Source organism: Mauremys reevesii, linkage group 1 (assembly GCF_016161935.1).
Source record: "Mauremys reevesii isolate NIE-2019 linkage group 1, ASM1616193v1, whole genome shotgun sequence".
In the NCBI taxonomy this organism is placed as follows: domain Eukaryota; kingdom Metazoa; phylum Chordata; order Testudines; family Geoemydidae; genus Mauremys; species Mauremys reevesii.
In genome coordinates this window covers 18347391-18363868 of record NC_052623.1, presented here as the reverse complement: position 1 = coordinate 18363868, position 16478 = coordinate 18347391, and the positions used below count along the sequence as shown (strand labels likewise).

Sequence of the window (16478 nt, the reverse complement as noted above, 5' to 3'; positions counted from 1 at the left end):
CATTTGAATACTTTACTCCCACACAATTATTCTTCCTGTGATTTTGCTTAATCCCATTTCCCAGGGCTGGGTGTGCTGCAAAGAGGGACACCAGAAACTGGGGAATCCATCGCTTTGCTTTCCCATTGAGACAAAAGCCACTTTCCCATACCCTGGAAGGAGGCAGCCCTGCTTGGAAAACACGCTGAAGTTAAGTGCATTTCTGGCAATGTTTATGCCGTGTGCCTTGTCACTGATCCTATTCATATTTATAATGCAGTGCAGGGGTTGGCTACTGAACTTTGATGTGAGGGTGAAGAGGGACCATGTGGAACACGGGGCACTGGAGGATCCTCCCATGGGAAAATGTTTTGACAATACTGGTGCGATCAGGAGCATCCATGACATTCAAGAAGGCACCCTTGGGAAGTCTGTAGGTAAGCTCCAGGGATAAAACAAGAAGCTAGCATCATCTGGGCAATGGTGACAACATCTAATGCTGGTGTGGAAATTCCCCCTCAAATGGTGCATAGGCCGTGCATGGCTGGTCCACTGTGCGGGGTGAATTTCACCCCATTTCTTTACCGTGATGCTCTGAGCAGTGCTCAGGGTGCAGGGTTCCTCTGGGACTGAGCACCTAGAGCCAGAGAAGGATCTGCCACGTGCGCCTGAATCAAAAGGCAAGAAATGCAGGAACAGACCAAAGCTTATTGCTAGGTCTTGGCAGAGCCCAGCAGAAGCTCCGGGGACCATCCCAAGCCCCACTTTCTGAACCTTTTCCAATTCCAATGTACCTTTTTTGAGATGGAGTGACCACATCTGCATGCAGTTGTGACGTTATTGATATAATCTGGGACCATATAGAACATGGTTGCAACCAAGGTCCTATAGTGGCACCAAATCTTATGTACAGGGAGTCATATAAGGTGTCTAAAACAAGATTATGGGTTGCTGGTTATGATTATGGTGTCTATATGTATGTATCATTTTGTAGTTGAAGTAATGTGTATTGGCTCTATACTGTCTGTATTTCAAATTTGTGCCCTGCTTCTGGGAAATATCCCAGACAACGTCCTGGTGTTAGCTCTGCCTAGCCTGCTTGATGGCCCATTAAGGACCATCAGCTACACAACTGACCCATGGAGAGAAGGCAGATACGCCTTGTAACTCAGCAAAGTATTCAGGGACTTGCCCATGTGACTCCAGACTCCATTTTGATGTAATTTTCCACAGTAAGAACAAAGAAGTGTTCTTACACCTGGAAAAAGCCTATAAAAAGCTGATGCTGCATCTCCATCTGGTCTTCAATCCTGCTTCTTGCCTCTGAAGGGAATTTGCTATAAACTGAAGCTCTGAACAAAGGACTGACTTACCCATCCCAGTGCGGGATGTTCCAGAGACTTGATTTGAACCTGCAGTTTACTCCATCACTGCTACAAGCCTGAACTAAGAACTTTGCCATTACTGTATGTAATTGATTCCATTTAACCAATTCTAGCTCTCATCTACATCTTTTTCCTTTTATGAATAAACCTTTAGATTTTAAAGGATTGGCAACAGCGTGATTTGTGGGTAAGAACTGATCTGTATATTGACCTGGGTCTGGGGCTTGATTCTTTGGGATCGAGAGAAACTTTTTCTTTTATTGGGGTGTTGGTTTTCATAACCATTTATCCCCAGTACGAGTGGGAGACTGGTGGTGATACTGGGAGACTGGAGTGTCTAAGGAAATTGCTTGTGTGACTTGTGGTTAGCCAGTATGGTGAAACCAAAGTCCTCTTTGGCTGGCTGGTTTGGTTTGCCTTAGAGGCAGTGGGTGAGGCAGTGGGTAGGGGTGCGGGTGGGTGAGGACTTCAGCTGGGAGTGCAGGCTTTGGGGTGAGGATGGGGATGAGGGATTTGGGGGGTGGGAGGGGGTCAGGGCTGGGAGAGGGGTTGGGGCGCAGGAGCGGGTCATGGTGAAGGATCTAGGCAGCACTTACTTCAGACAGCTCCTAAAAGCAGTGGCATGTTCTCCCTCCAACTCCTACCCAGAGGCACGGCCAAGGGGCTCTGCACGCTGCCCTGTCTGCAGACGCCACCCCCGCAGCTCCCATTGGCCGGGAACCACGGCCAATGGGAGCTGTGAAGCTGGCGCTTGGGGTGGAGGCAGTGTGCGGAGCCTCCTGGCTGCCCCTATGCGTAGGAACTGGAAGGGGGACATACCGCTACTTCTGGGTGCCGTGTGAAGCCACGGCAGGCAGGAAACCTGCCTTAGCCCCGCTGTGCCACCAAGTAGACTTTTAATGGCCTGGTCAGTGGTGCTGACTGGAGCCGCCATGGTCCCTTTTCGACTAGGCCTTCCTGTCAAAAACTGGACACCTGGCAACAGTAATGCCAGCCACTAGACCCTGCCCTCCCCCGTGCTGCTGTGTTGGGCCCCAGATCACTCCTGCGGATTGCACACAAAATTGAGCTTTATTAGCCACCTGCAAGACCCAACCCTAACTCTCGTCCACAGCCCGGAGGCGGCTCTCCTCTTCGGAGGCGGCGCTGTTGAGTGACGGGGACAGCTTCCTCCGCCGGGCCTGTATCCTCTCCCGCAGGGCACACAGGTTCTCTCCGCACAGCGCTGGCGTTCTGTCGTGTACGTGGCGAAAGTGGGCGTGAGCATGATGCTGGTGGAACCAGCACACATGGCCTGTGCTCTTGCCAAGACGTGACCCTGGCTGCGGAAGCTCAGTTTCCAGCCCGGCCCCGTGCCCACAGCGCTCCAGGTTAGACGCTCCGACTCTCCCGGATGTGTCCTCTGTGGCGTTTCCTCCCACGCCATTGGCTGATGTGGCTACCCCGTGTGACCTGGCCTTGCCTGGCCTCCTGCGTGTGCCCTGCCGATCCTGGACTCCCTCTCCCACCAGAGATTCCCCTTCTCTGCTTCTGGACCTTGTTCTTCTACCGGTGGGCCTCCCTCTGCTGTCGGATCTCCACTCTCTGCTGCGGGCCTGGATCCTCTCGCTGTCCGGTCCTCTGGCCCTGCCGCTGCACCGCGGGCCTTCCACCCGGCTCCTGGAGTGGCCCCGTGGGTGAGAAGGGCTGAGTCCCCGACCCCGCTGCTCTCTGGGCTTTGTTCTGGAGGACTCCCTGGGAGACGGCTGGTTGGAGTCCAGGGCTGCTGAGCCAGACTGTGAGACTCCTTTGCCTCCTTCTCCGTTGTGACTGCCGGTTGTTCTAGTGTCCCTGGCGGTGGGGCAGGCTGGGGGTGGTGGCCATGGGGCGGAAGGTCCTGCTGGCACAGCCGGCGTCCCACTGGGGTCATGCACCTTCCCCTCCCTGCATTCTCTCACTCTCAAGGTCACCCGCTTTTGGTATCCACCATACTCTGCTGAGGGCCCTGTTTCCTCCGGAGAAGGTTCTTCTCCCCTGGTCACGCTGTCTCCTCGCCTGGCATCGGGGGAGGCTGCCCCAGATCCCTGGGGAGCCCCATTCTCTGGCAGCCCCCTGGTCCAAGCAGCTGCGGCTGGCTCCTTTCTCCCAGCACCGTCCATCTCCTCCGTGCTGGAACACAGCTGGCATCTCCTGACCTCTGCCCGCACATGGACGTTGGCATTGAAGGTCACGCTCTTGGGGGACAGAGCGAGTTTCTGAGGGGGCGGCGGGGCTCCGCGTGGTGCAGCCACCATTCTGTCGACCTGCCCTCTCTTCTCCACCGATGCCCTGGAGGTGACGCGTTTGAGGAAGCCCAGCATGATTCCCCTGAAGGTGGAGCCCTTCCCCTTGCAGGGGATGGACAGTGACTCAGCCCCTCTCCCTGCAGGTGCACGGGGCGGCTGTTCTGCCCCGGGCGGTGCCTCAGTCAGCACCAGGGCCTCTGTCTGCCTCATGTTGGTTCCAGCCCTGGGGCCCGTCCCCTCCACTGGCATCTCTCTCATGCCGCGTCGCCCCTCGGTGTCCCTCTTCTTCTTCCACCCCAGGCTGCCTTCTCCTTCCGCGTCCCAGGCTGCCACGGCCTCGCTGTCCCAGTCCCCGACCATCTCCTCAGCACCAGCGGGACCTTCGTACGGGGGGGCGCCAGCTGCACGGCCCAGATCCTGAGACCGCTGGTAGGATGCACCTTGCTCCCCTCTGCAGACATCACCTGAAGTCTCCCTGTCCCTCGGGAGCACATGAGTCTCTAGCTGAGTCCTCGCCACGTCTGACTTTCCAGCCCCCTCGGCAGGACAGGGCTGGGGGCTGAGTCCCTCCTCACCGGCAGTGAAGAGGCCATGGCACGTCTCACACAGGTACTGGTTTGCCTGGCTCTGGGACTCTCTGATCAGTCTCTGGCCCAAGGAGCCAGCTCTCGGGAATCCCGGCTCTCCTGTGCCCGCGGGGCGGGCTCTTTCTCCCAGGGCTTCCTGACGGGGCCCTCCCAGCTGGCTTCTCCGGCCCCTCCTGCGCTGCAGCCGGATGTTCATTTCCCGCCTGTGTTCCTGGGCAGAGGCTCTCAGCCGCTCAGCTGCCATGTCGGCATAGATGGCCTGGGAGCGTATGACGCAGGACGGCAGGAGGAAGGAGCCCAGGGCCTTCTGCGCCAGGTGGATGTCCAGCCGGTGTGCCGCGGCCCGCGGAGTAGCAAGATGCACCCGTGCCAGCATGGGCCCCTCGGGCACTGGGCGAGAGGCTGCGCGAGAGCTTTCTCCCTCAGACCCGTCAGAGGCCCTGGACTCGCTGCCCTCCGGAGACGACGGAGAGGAGGCAGGCTTTTCATATTTTGCCACACTGGGAGTGCCCTGCCCCTGCCATCCGGGCTCAGCATGCAGAGGGCTTGGAGCTGCTGCGTCTCCTAGGAGAGTTGCTGACCCCCTTGCATGGATACGATGTGTCTGCCACCCAGGAGAGCTGGCCCCCGGAGAGCGGGCGCCGTCCCACACCTCTAGCTTGCAGCATGGGCAGTCCAAGCATATGCAATGGTCCATTTCCAGGTGGCCCACGATTTCCAGAGACAGAGGCTGCTTCCCCCCTGGGCCATGGCGGCTGCGGCTCCGGGCTATTCTCCTGAAGCTGGATTCCAGCTCCCGCAAGATCCTCTTCTCATTCCAAACGGCTGTCTCCACAGACGAGCTCCGGGAGCGCCTGCCGGTCCCCGCCATCCGCGGAGCTCCTTCGCCATTGTGGGTCCTCCAGGGCCCGGGACTTTCCTCAGAGCTCTGCTCTCTCTGCTGTGGGTGGGGCTCATGGGCCACCGGGCGCAAGGCCCGTCCCTGGGACTCCTGGGCCCTGTGGGAAATTCCCAGCACCTTCTTCCTGGGAAAGTCCAGGGTGGATTTCAGCTCTGCCTTGTCCTCCGGGAAGCGGCGTGGGGAGCTGGGGGGCCCTTCCCCATTGCTCGTCTGGGAGGTCTCCTGGCGTCTCCTGCTGCTGCTCCCCAGGGTGTGTTGGGACACTGCCTCAGAGCAGCTGGCTTCGCCCTCCTTTACCCTCATTTCAAGCCAGTGCTGGGACCGGTGGGTGAGGGGCTCCCCGGGGCATGGCTGGAGCTCTTCCGATTGCCCCGTGGAGAGGGCTGTAGGACCTTGGGGGGGTGTAGGGGAGACATGGAGCTGGGGCTGGGTTTGGCCTCTGGGCTCTGCTCCTGGTGGGGCAGGCGGCAGGAACATCCTTAAGGACTCCAGGATCCTCTTGGACAGGCCCCATCTCCGCTCCAGGGCCAGTTTCCTGATGTGTGACTCCAGGCGCTCCCTGGTTTCCGTGTGCAGGAAGAGCAGGCTGCCCGTGGTGACGCTCTCGCTGGCTGGGGCCTGGGCCCGCCTCAGGGGGCCCCTCCCAGGCGGTGGGGGTGTGAACGCGCCCAGGGATCTCAGCACCACCCGCGGTAAGCCCCACTCGTGCTGGAGCTTCTTTCTCAGGATGTGTCTGTCTAGACGGTCCCTGGCCTTGGCTGTGACCAGAGGTGGCCCCGTGACCAGAGGCGGCTCCTTGTAGCCGTTCCTCTCCGGATCCTCAGCCCCCATGCGTCCAGCCAGGCCCATCTGCATCCGGGCCCTCCCTGCTGCACTCCCCAGCAGCACAGCCGGAGCCTTCGGCATCATCCTCCGCAGAGACACCGCCTGCAGCGTGGGCAGCCCCCAGAAATGCACCAGCTGCTTGTGTCTCACGTTCATGTCCAGTGTATTCACAGCCGTGGGCGGCAGACAGAGCAGGGAGCTGGCCCTGGGCTTGGGGGGCTTCTGGCCTGCGCAGATCAGCCTGGGGAGGCGGATCCTCTCCCCCTCCCTGGCCACTCTCTGGGATCTCTTCACTACGGCCGGCCTCACCCCCAGCCTGATCTCTAGGCACTTCCTCGCAAGGTGCCGCTGGAGTTCATCCCTCCGCTCAGCAGCAAGGCCATGGGTTCTGCTGTCTCCTGCCAAGCGGCTCCCTGCGGGGACGTCTGGCTGGCTGGGCCCCAGCCGGCTTTGCCCAACGCCCTTTTCTCCACCGGCCCCAGGAAGCTGCGGGCCAGCCGGCGGGACAAAAGCAGCAAACAGCCGCAAGGACTCCTGGATTCTCCGGGGAAGGCCCCATCTCCGCTGCAGCAGCATCTTCCGGAGGTGACGCTCCAGGCGGCCTCTCGTGTCCCCGTCCATGAGCGAAGGCTCCTGCCCCAGGACAAGGACGTGCAGCTCGGCACGTTGGCGGGCTGCGGTCGGCCCCGGCAGCGGGGGCTCCGGCACAAAGGCTCTGAGCGACCATTCGATGAGTGCAGGGAAGCCCCACTCGTGCTGCAGCCTCTTCTTCCTGACATGCAGCTCCAGGGCCTCTCTGGCCTCCGGGCCCAGGAACAGAGCCTCCCGCGCCCAGAACTCGACTTCAGCCTCACGGGGTGGAACCGGCCCAGGGGCCGCCCTGGGGACCATCCTGCTGAGGGACTGGGTGTAGAGAGTGCCCAGGCCCCACAGGGCCGTGAGATGTTTGTGTTGCACATTCAGCTCTAGGTGGCAGACGTCCTCCGGGTGCACGAAGGGCAGCAGGGGGTTCCTGGCTTTCGGGGCCCTGTCCCCAGCAGGGATCAGCTTGGGGAGGGCCAGCCGGGACACGAGATGCAGCCTTTGCCAAGAGCGTCTCACTGCAGCGGGGACGGCCCCCAGCCGGATCTCCACACATTTCTTTGCCATGTGGATCTGCAGCCGCTCCTGAGTGTCACGTCCCAGGCTGAGCCGCGGGTGGGGAGCAGCGACCACTCTCCTGGCTTTCCCCATGCCCCGCTCCAGGTGCACGGTGCTCTTGTGCCAGGGCAGCAGGAAAGGCCCCTCTGCATCCCTTTCCATGGGGCCATGGGGCCTAAGCTCCGCGTGCGCTGAGGCAGGTTGAAGCAGCCGCACCGACTCCTGTATCCTCCTGGGCAGCCCCCAGCGCCGGTGCATGAGTCTCTTGCGGAGGCTGAGCTCCAGCTCTCGTCTGCTGCCCTCACTGAGGAAGGACAGCTCGGGCTGGAGAATGGCCACGTCCCTGTCGGCCGACGGAGGGGCCTTGGGCTGGCCGGGGCGGGGGGCAGCCGCCATCAGGCCCCGCATGGATTTCTGGACGATGAAAGGCAGCCCCCACTCATGCTGCAGCCTCTTCTTCCTGATGTGCAGCTCAAGGGTCTCTCTGGCCTCTGGGCCCAGGAACAGAGCCTCCCGCACCCAGAACTCGACTTCCGCCTCACGGGGTGGAACCGGCCCAGGGGGCGCCCTGGGGACCATCCTGCTGAGGGACTGGGTGTAGAGAGTGCCCAGGCCCCACAGGGCCGTGAGATGTTTGTGTTGCACATTCAGCTCTAGGTGGCAGACGTCCTCTGGGTGCACGAAGGGCAGCAGGGGGTTCCTGGCTTTCGGGGCCCTGTCCCCAGCAGGGATCAGCTTGGGGAGGGCCAGCCGGGACACGAGATGCAGCCTTTGCCAAGAGCGTCTCACTGCAGCGGGAACAGCCCCCAGCCGGATCTCCACACATTTCTTTGCCACGTGGATCTGCAGCCGCTCCTGAGCGTCACGTCCCAGGCTGAGCCGTGGGTGGGGAGCAGCGACCACTCTCCTGGCTTTCCCCACGCCCCGCTCCAGGTGCACGGTGCTCTTGTGCCAGGGCAGCAGGAAAGGCCCTTCTGTATCCTTTTCTGTACGGCTGCGAGGCCTGAACTCCGCAGGGGCTGAGGCAGGCTGGAGCAGCCGCACCGACTCCTGTATCCTCCTGGGAAGCCCCCAGCGCTGGTGCATGAGTCTCTTGCGGAGGCTGAGCTCCAGCTCTTGTCTGCTGCCCTCACTGAGGAAGGACAGCTCGGGCTGGAGAATGGCCACGTCCCTGTCGGCCGACGGAGGGGCCTTGGGCTGGCCAGGGCAGGGGACAGCCCCCATCAGGCCCCGCATGGATTTCTGGATGATCAGAGGCAGCCCCCACTCGTGCTGCAGCCTCTTCTTGCTGACATGCAGCTCCAGCTCCTCCTGGGCTGCCGGTGGGAGGAAGGGCAGCTCCTGCTCCGTGAACTCGGCCCCAGCTGCGCGGGAGCTGGAGGGCGGCGGGGCAGGCGAGGGGCCTGCGTGGAACAGCTTGGCCAGGGACTGTCGGTAGAGCATGGGCAGCCCCCACCTGAAGCTCAGGTGCTTGTGGAGAAGGTTGAGCTCCAGGTGATCCGAGGCCGCCTGCTCCAGGAATAGCAGTTCCCGGGGCCGCAGCTCCAGGGATCTCTGGCCCGGCCGAATCAGCCGGGGCAAGGGGAGCTTTCCCACCCGGCGGGCGGCTTCCTGTGAGTGTTGGGCCCTGCGGGGGATCAGGCCCAGACGAATCTCTATGTTTTTCCTGGTCACATGTCTCTCCAGCAGCTGGTGGCATGTGTCCCGGCTGAGCTGCTGGCGCCATGCAGTTCCCAGGGGCCCGGCTAAGGAGACAGCCACCGCTGTGGGGCCCACGGGTGCCGCCCTGGAGGGTGATTCTCTTGGAGCCCTTCTCACTGACAGCCCCCTGAGCGGCCGGCTGGCCCTTCTGCCTTGTGTGTCTGGATGTGTCCCCGGAGCTGCGGTCGTGGGGGGCATGAAGCCCCGCAGGGACTCCTGCACCCTCCTGGGGAGCCCCCACCTCCTCTCGGCTACCCTCCGCCGGATGTGGGCTTCTAGCTCCCTCTTGGTGGCCAGAGGGATGGGAGGGGCCCCGCTGCTGACACGGAACTCCATGGCTGCCGGCTGGTCGCTCCCCTTGGGCCTGGGGCGCATGGGCGGGGGTGGCATGAAACACCTCAGCGATCGCCGCACCAGGCCCGGCAGGCCCCATTCGTGCTGCAGCCGCTTCCTCAGGACATGCCTCTCCAGCAGCTCCCGGCCCTCGGAGGCCACGAAGGGGGTCTCCAGGGGGCAGAACGCGATGGCCACACCCAGGGGAAGCAGGGGGGCGGGTGGCACGGGCGGGCAGGGCACCATCTTGGCCAGAGACTCCGCGTACAGGGTGGGGAGAGCCCAGAGGTACTGGATGTGCTTGTTCCTCACGTTGAGCTCCACGCTGCCTGCCTTGCAGCTGAGCAGGGGGCAGAGCCGGTGGCGGGCCAGGGGGGCCTTGCAGCCTGGGGAGATCAGTTTAGGCAGGAGCAGGTCTCTGCGCCCCAGGAAAGCCATTTTCTGAGAGCTCCTCAGCACGGCGGGCAGCGCGCCTAGTCTGATTTCCAAGCCCTTCCTGGCAATGTGCCCCTGCAGCTCCCAGGTGTCTCTGCAGCAGTGCGAGCTGGGCGCGGATTTGGACGCTCTGGCGGGGCCCTGGGAGGCCTGGGCTGGGGCTCTAGCTCTGAGGCCGGGCGTCTGGGCTGCCCTCGTCACTGGGCCTGGCCCCCTTGGAGCCCATTTCCCAGACGGCAGGGGGCCGAGCCGGGGGTGTGGAGGTGTGGCTGGCATCAGCAGCCTCAGGGACTCCTGGATCCTCCGGGGCAACCCCCATCTCTTAAGATGCACCATCCTTTGCAGATGCCGCTCCAGCTCTGTCCTGGAGCCGGCGCTCAGGAAGGGCAGGGCCTGTGGCATCGTCACTACCCTGCCTGCCTCCGAGGGTTTGCGTGCGATGGGTTTCGGTGCTGGGGGCATGAAGATCTTCAACGCGCTTTGCAGGGTGCAGGGCAGCCCCAGGGTGTGCTGCAGCCTCTTCACCTGGACATGCCGCTCGAGACTCGCCCTGACGTCGCTCTGGAGGAAGGGGGTCTCCGCTTCGGCCAATTCGAGCCTGCCAGCCACACGCAGGGCTCCAGGGCTGACCTGCACCAGGGGTCTCCCAGCCAGAGACATCGGAGCTTGCCCCGTGGCCCTGGGTGCTGTGCTTTCTTGGTCTCGCTGCCGTTTGGCCTCCCGCCCTGACATCCTGGTCCCGCCTGGGGACTTGGCCAGAAATGGCACCCAATCGGGGCGATGCACCTGCCTCTGGGGAGCGGCCTGGGGGCTCCTTGCTCTGCCTCTGTGCAGGAAACTCCCAACAAAGCCATGTTCCGCTTGGCTTGGAGGGAAGGGCTCGTAGATCCATGCGGAGTAGGAGGCGGGAGTAGGAGGTGACCCTGGCCCGGCAGGGACCCACGCACTGTCCCTGTCGGCATACACCAGCTGCTCGGCTTGCCGGGCCGCCTCGTTGCACAGGGCACAGTCTGAGTTGTCACACAGCAGCTGGCGGATGGAGCTGCGCCTGGCGGCTCGGTGAGCACGGCGTGGGGGGTCCCAGCACAGCCAGTCACGCGGCTGCTTCACCCGGTGCTTCTTTGCACCTAAAACAGAACAGCAGAGAGGGCTTCTGAGGAGAGATGGGGCCTGAACGTAGCGGGAGCCACGGGCACCCGAGCCATGACCCCACCCACCCGTACTGCCCCAACCCCGAATCCACATTCCCGCACTGCTCCTCACCCCGAGGCCCTGCCCCATGCCACTCCTTCTCCCAGCGCCCTGCCTGCCTGTGACCTATTCCCCCTGAGGCCTCGCCCCCACACCAAGCCCCGCTCCTCCGCCACTGCTTCCCTCCAAGAGCCTGCCCCCCGCTTGCTCTTTCTTCTCTGCATGCCCTGCCTCTTGCTCGCCCTTACAGCCAGTCACAAGTCAGAGGGCAGGGCCCCCCGGCCCCCTCATTCCAGTGCCCTGGCCCCAGGCCACTCTGCGCTGCTGCTCCAGAACCAGGCATGCTGAGCTTGTGAGAGCCCGGAGCCCGATGAAACACTCCGCCAGCACCACGCCAGGCCCCCTCTCAAACACTGCCAGTGCTGTGAACCTGTCCACGGTGAAGTCCCAGCGCCGTGAACCCGGCCCGGGCATCGTGCCAGGGCCGTGAATCTGGCCGGTGCGCTGTCCCAGTACCAGAAACCCGCATGGCACATGGTCCTGGTGCAAATAACCCAGCCGGTGCCCCATCCTGCAGAAATGGGTCTCGCCAGTGTGCAGGGTCCAGGAAATCTCTCTGGCAAATGTCAGGGGCTGGCGGCACCTAGCAGCCTTGGCCTTGCAAGCCCTGGTACGATGCACAGCAACGGAGTGCCAGGGGGCAACACCCCTATCCAAGACAGAGCAGACGGGGTGAAATAAAGACAAGATCTGCTGGGCAGTGGGCAGTGCCTCCTGCTGGCAAAGCTGCCCTGTTCTGGGAAGGGCAGGTAGCTCCCCCCCGATGCTCACCACTAGCCTGCGCAAAGCCCTGGAGGACATGGGGACAACCTGCCAGAGGGGACAGACAATGGGGTGTTTGCCTCCATCGCTGCAAAGCCCCCAGACGACGGTTCGTTAGCAGCATGTCAGCTTATCCCGGCTCCAGTCAGCACCTTGGCTCCTGCTCCCATCCCCAGGGGCAGGCCAAGCCTGGGGGGCCTCGTGCGGGACCCCTGGGCCAGGATGGAGGGCTTGGGAGAAGCCCTGGGATTCTGAGCCCAGGAGCTGTCGGGGAGCATGAGGCAGGGCCTTACCTTCTCCCTCGTCCTCCGTCCCCCTCCACCGGAGCCTGCTGACCAGAAGAGCCTGCGGGAGCCAAGGAAGCGGCAGAGTTACGTGGTACCCAGACTGAGGCCGTGCAGTGCCAGCCTCCCGCCCAGCCCAGCCCGGTGCCAGGGGTGCCCACGCTTCCCTCCACCTCCTGCAGCTGGAGAACTCCAGGCTCCTTCAGCCATGCCCCGGGCTCCCCACCCAAGTGTCATTGTAACAATCCTGGGTCCCCCACCCCCCGACATTGGGGCACCGCCACACCAGAGTCACAGCAGGGCCCTGGGAGAAAGGCCAGGCTGTGCCCACAGCCTCTGCAGCCACGCCCCACTGGAGCCAGCTTACCCCAAGGGTCTGGGATGTTCTGCTGCCCCCGGACCCACACGCATGGGCCCCATCTGCCCCTGGAGCTGGCAGGGTGATTCCCAGCTTGCACAGAGAGATTCATGCTACATCCCCTCCAGCTAGCACGCTAAACCCAGAGATGTAAGCGTGGTTTCACGCACTGCAGCAGCACAGGCTAGGAGAGACCCGTCTGGCTGCCATGGGTACGGACGGGGGCAGCTAGCCTGTGCCACGGCTCTGGCTGCCCGTGCCACCAGTCGGTGAGAGCTAGGGTGAGAACCCCATGCCAGCTGGGAATCGCCCCCTAGCTCTGGGTAAGGGCAGCCACAGAGCCGGAGTGGCCTCTTTCTGCAGCCTCCCAGCCAGATAACCTGGGCTTCCCTCTCCAACCACATGCCAAGGGGTCCCTGGCTCACCACTGCCCCCTCCCCCGCGCAGCCCATGGCCATATGCCAGGGAACACAGGCTGGAGGGACTGCCCTGGGCTCCCTTTCTATTGCCTGGGCACCAGGCTGCCCCTAGCACTCCCTCAGCCCCTTGAATTCCAGGCTGCCCCATTCTGGCACCAGCTGAGCTGTGGATTACAGACTGTTCAAGAAAACGAGGCTGTAGGAGCTGCCGCATCACCCCCGGGGCTCTGGGGACCCCGGCACCAGGAAGCCCAGGCAGGGCCGTGTGCTGGGACGTTAGTTCTGGGGCTGGGGCCGGTTGAGCCGTTCAAGGCCCGGTTGTTTTGGGGAGCTGGGTGACAAACACAGACACTATAGCCGGCTGGGCACCCTGCCCAGAGCCGAAACGGCATCAGTCGCAGAGTAACCCGGGGGGAGGGGCAGCAGGTTCCTCCTTCGCCGTCCGTGGGCCCTGGGTCTGACCCTTGCAGGGGGTGATTTCTGCCCCCAGTGTTATGAGTCGAATGAGGACCAGGCCCTTGGGCTTTGCAATGTGCTCTTGGTTCCTCTTCTCTCCCCGTCTCCCTTGGTTCCCACCTGCGAGCCCAGCTCCCCAACTGATCTGGGACCCGAGGCAGGATCCCCAACTGACCAAACCCAAAGATCTGTCCTGGATTTCCCCTTTCTCCCCCCACCTCTTGCCTGCCCTCTCCCTGGCCGTCTGGTAGGCCAGGGACCCAGGAAAGCTTTGGGAGGGAGCTGCGAGGGTTTGTTCAGCTTCCCCCAGCGTAGGGAAATAACTGGCCAGAGCCGGCTTAGTGCGAGGGGTGCCGGGAACCCTGGGACCACAAGGGAGAGCCCTGGCATTTCTAGCACTAGCTGGTGGTCGGGGCAGTAAGGAACAACCAATGAATGGAGCCACGAGCTCTGTCTGTGGCCCTGTCTCTCTCTGTGGATGTGCCCCACGAGCCCAACAGGGCCTGGTCAGAACAGGGGGCCTCGGGCGCTCCCACCCACCCACCCTCCCTTCCATGGGGCTGTGTCCAGGCAAGCGCAGGACGGCTGAAGGGGAGCTGGGGGGGGTCCTCCTACCATCCTGCTTCTCCAGGAGAAGCTGTGCTGCGTCGCCATGGCCACCCAGATGACCAGGACCAGAAGGACGCAGGTGTACAACACCCAGGAGCTGTCAAAGCAGGCACAGAACCAGCTCTGCATGAACCCCACTCCCGCGTCAAACATGCTGGGAAGGACGGTCTGGACACGCACTGGGCGTGGAGACACTACACTCCCTGCTACTGCTGTGGCTGGATCTCGCCTGAGGGGCTGTTTGTTCCAGTGACGCATCATAAAGGGCCAGGACCAGGCGGGTCCTGACATCACAAAGGGACTGCAGGCATCAGAGGTGGGCAAGAGCCTGGCTCCCTGCAGCCCCTCCCCAGCACCCCATGTAGGTACTTAGAGACTGTGACAGAGTCACCCTGTAACCCTCTCTTCGTTAAGCAAAAGAGATTGAGCTCCATGAGTATCTCACTAAGCGGCAGGGTTTCTAACCTTTGAATCAGTCTTTCATTGATAACATTGTGATGGTGCTGCCCGTGGGAGCCAGCTGAGGTCACTCAATCAGGGTGAACTGCAGACCAAACGGGGCAGACAAACCCCAAACGCTGGTGCATATTCCAATACTTAGATTTACCAAGCCAGCCCAAAACAGCTCCGGTATTACCTCACTGGTTACTCAGAAGTCCAAACAAGGCAGTTCCCTTAAAGTGCCCAGCCTCAGGCCTCCATCCAGACACACACATCAGGTATGATGATGATTCCTGAAAATCTTATCTCATCATATAAAAGAAAAGGTTCTTCCAATCCCAAAGGATCAGCCACATACCCAAGTCCAATTATAACTCAGATCTTACCCAAAATACACACTATTAGCCAATTTTTATTAACTAAGCTAAAATTTATTAAAAAAGAAAAGAGAGAGGGTGTTGGTTAAAATATCAATATACAGACAGACTTGAATTCAATTCTTGAGATTCAGATACATGGCAGAAGTGAGCTTGTAGTTGCCAACAGTCCTTTTAGAAATAGTCCATAGGTTATAGTCCAATGTCCATATTCAGGGTGACTCCAGTCAATGACTGGGGATCTCAATCCTTATGGCTTAAGGTTTCCCCCTCTTGAAACCAAAAGCAGATCTGAGATGAAGCAGGATTGTGTCCCAGGGTTCTTATACATTTCCAGCAACCTTTCAGCCTGAGCAACCAATAGGCTTAATTCTTTCTCCCAAACATCCTGGCAATTAGCACAGGGTAATTTATCCATTAAACAGTTCAGATACAGCTTACCACAACCTTCAAAGAGGCATATAGACAATAACACTATTGCACTCAAGGTAATAATTGGAGATATACCAATCTCCTAGAACTGGAACGTACCTTGAAAGGTCATCTAGTCCAGCCCCCTGCCTTCACTAGCAGGACCAATTTTTGCCCTAGATCTCTAAGTGGCCTCCTCAAGGATTGAACTCACAACCCTAGGTTTAGCACACCAATGCTCAAACCACTGAGCTATCCTTCCCCCCTTCAAGAATCATCGCAAATGTTAATATTCCTTTTTTGATCTTTGAATTAAAGTTATAGCAATAGACAAGACTTGTTTGCTTACATCACAAGCCCTGAGCAAACATTTACCCTTGAGATCTCTAACAATGCAGACTTACATTTCAAAGCTCTGTTCATTTACATATCTTCCTAACCAGTCCTTAAGGGTCACTCATGGGTCAGGTCAGTCGGTGAGTTAATTAACTCTTTCTGGCCCTGTTATTCTTCAATGAGATATTAGGTTAGATTCATAACGTCACAAACAGCCTTCTGGAATGGCATTCACCAGCACAATCCCTTGGAGAGTGGCATTAAATTGGAGTAACACCACAGTGAATCAGGCAGGTGCTGTGAGGCTCTGGATGGGACTGTGTGACGATGCGGTTCTGGCGGGACCCAACTGAGAGTGCCAAATCAGGACCAATTGCTTAAACAGGGCAGTCACAGCCCTAGGCTGGGGTTTTTCCACCTCTAAGGCAAACCAAACCAGCCAGACAAAAAGGACTTTGGTCTCACCCCACTGGCTAACCACAAGTCACACAAGCAATTTCCTTAGACACTCCAGTCTCCCAGTATCACCACCAGTGCACTCGTCCTGGGGATAAATGGTTATGAAAACCAACACCCCAATAAAAGGAAAAGGTTTTCTCGATCCCAAAGGACCAAGCCCCAGACCCAGGTCAATATACACATCAGATCTTACCCATGTGGAAGCAGGGAAAGAATTAATAAGGATTTGAAGGGGATTTTAATGCATGTCAGTCAGTTAGCAAGAGTCAGGCCATATTGTAACCCTAATGACGTGAGACTTGTAGAAGCAAGGATAGTGTGAGGTGAGAGGACAAAAACTGTGTACAAAGTTATTACGACCTTGCAACAGTCTAACCAAATATGCAGGCTTGCTTTTCTTAGGAGTGAGACAAATAAGATAGCAGAAAGGCTTATGTATAAACAAAATGTATTTGTTGCTTTTTACCGTCTGTATTATTGCTAGAAATTGTCTGTAACAAAGGTATAAATGCTTGCTGTAATTGTTTACCAGTTGAGAGACCTGTCCAGGACTGGGGCGACCCTGTGTCCTATGGCACTCTCTCCCTCCATTGTAATTACTGGAGAAATAATAAAGTATTTGATTTTGCTGCACCCAAACAAAAAGCGAGAACTGAGTTTTTCTCCGACAATTTGGGGGCTCGTCCGGGATGGCAACGCCCACGGACCCACAGACGGCTACTATGGATCATTCCACTTCGAACCCCTTTACAATCTGTCCAGTAA

The 16478-nt window shown here is 59.8% G+C and overlaps 1 protein-coding gene across 3 annotated transcripts; it reads right to left on the bottom strand.

Annotated features, from left to right (window-relative positions):
* Nucleotides 1–2428: 2428 nt before the first annotated feature.
* Nucleotides 2429–13912, bottom strand: LOC120384821. Of its 3 annotated transcripts, none has more exons than XM_039505266.1 (4): nt 13696–13912; nt 11857–11908; nt 8054–10677; nt 2429–7225 (listed from the first exon to the last, which is right to left on the bottom strand). In XM_039505266.1, exons 1-4 carry the CDS (start codon nt 13840–13842, stop codon nt 2462–2464), a joined length of 7587 nt encoding a protein of 2528 aa, XP_039361200.1. In that variant the 5' UTR covers nt 13843–13912; the 3' UTR covers nt 2429–2461. The 3 variants fall into 3 exon arrangements, with proteins under 3 accessions (XP_039361200.1, XP_039360388.1, XP_039360128.1); XM_039504454.1 differs by having other exon boundaries at nt 2429–7235; nt 8064–10677; XM_039504194.1 differs by having other exon boundaries at nt 2429–10677.
* Between the last annotated feature and the right edge of the window lie 2566 nt (nt 13913–16478).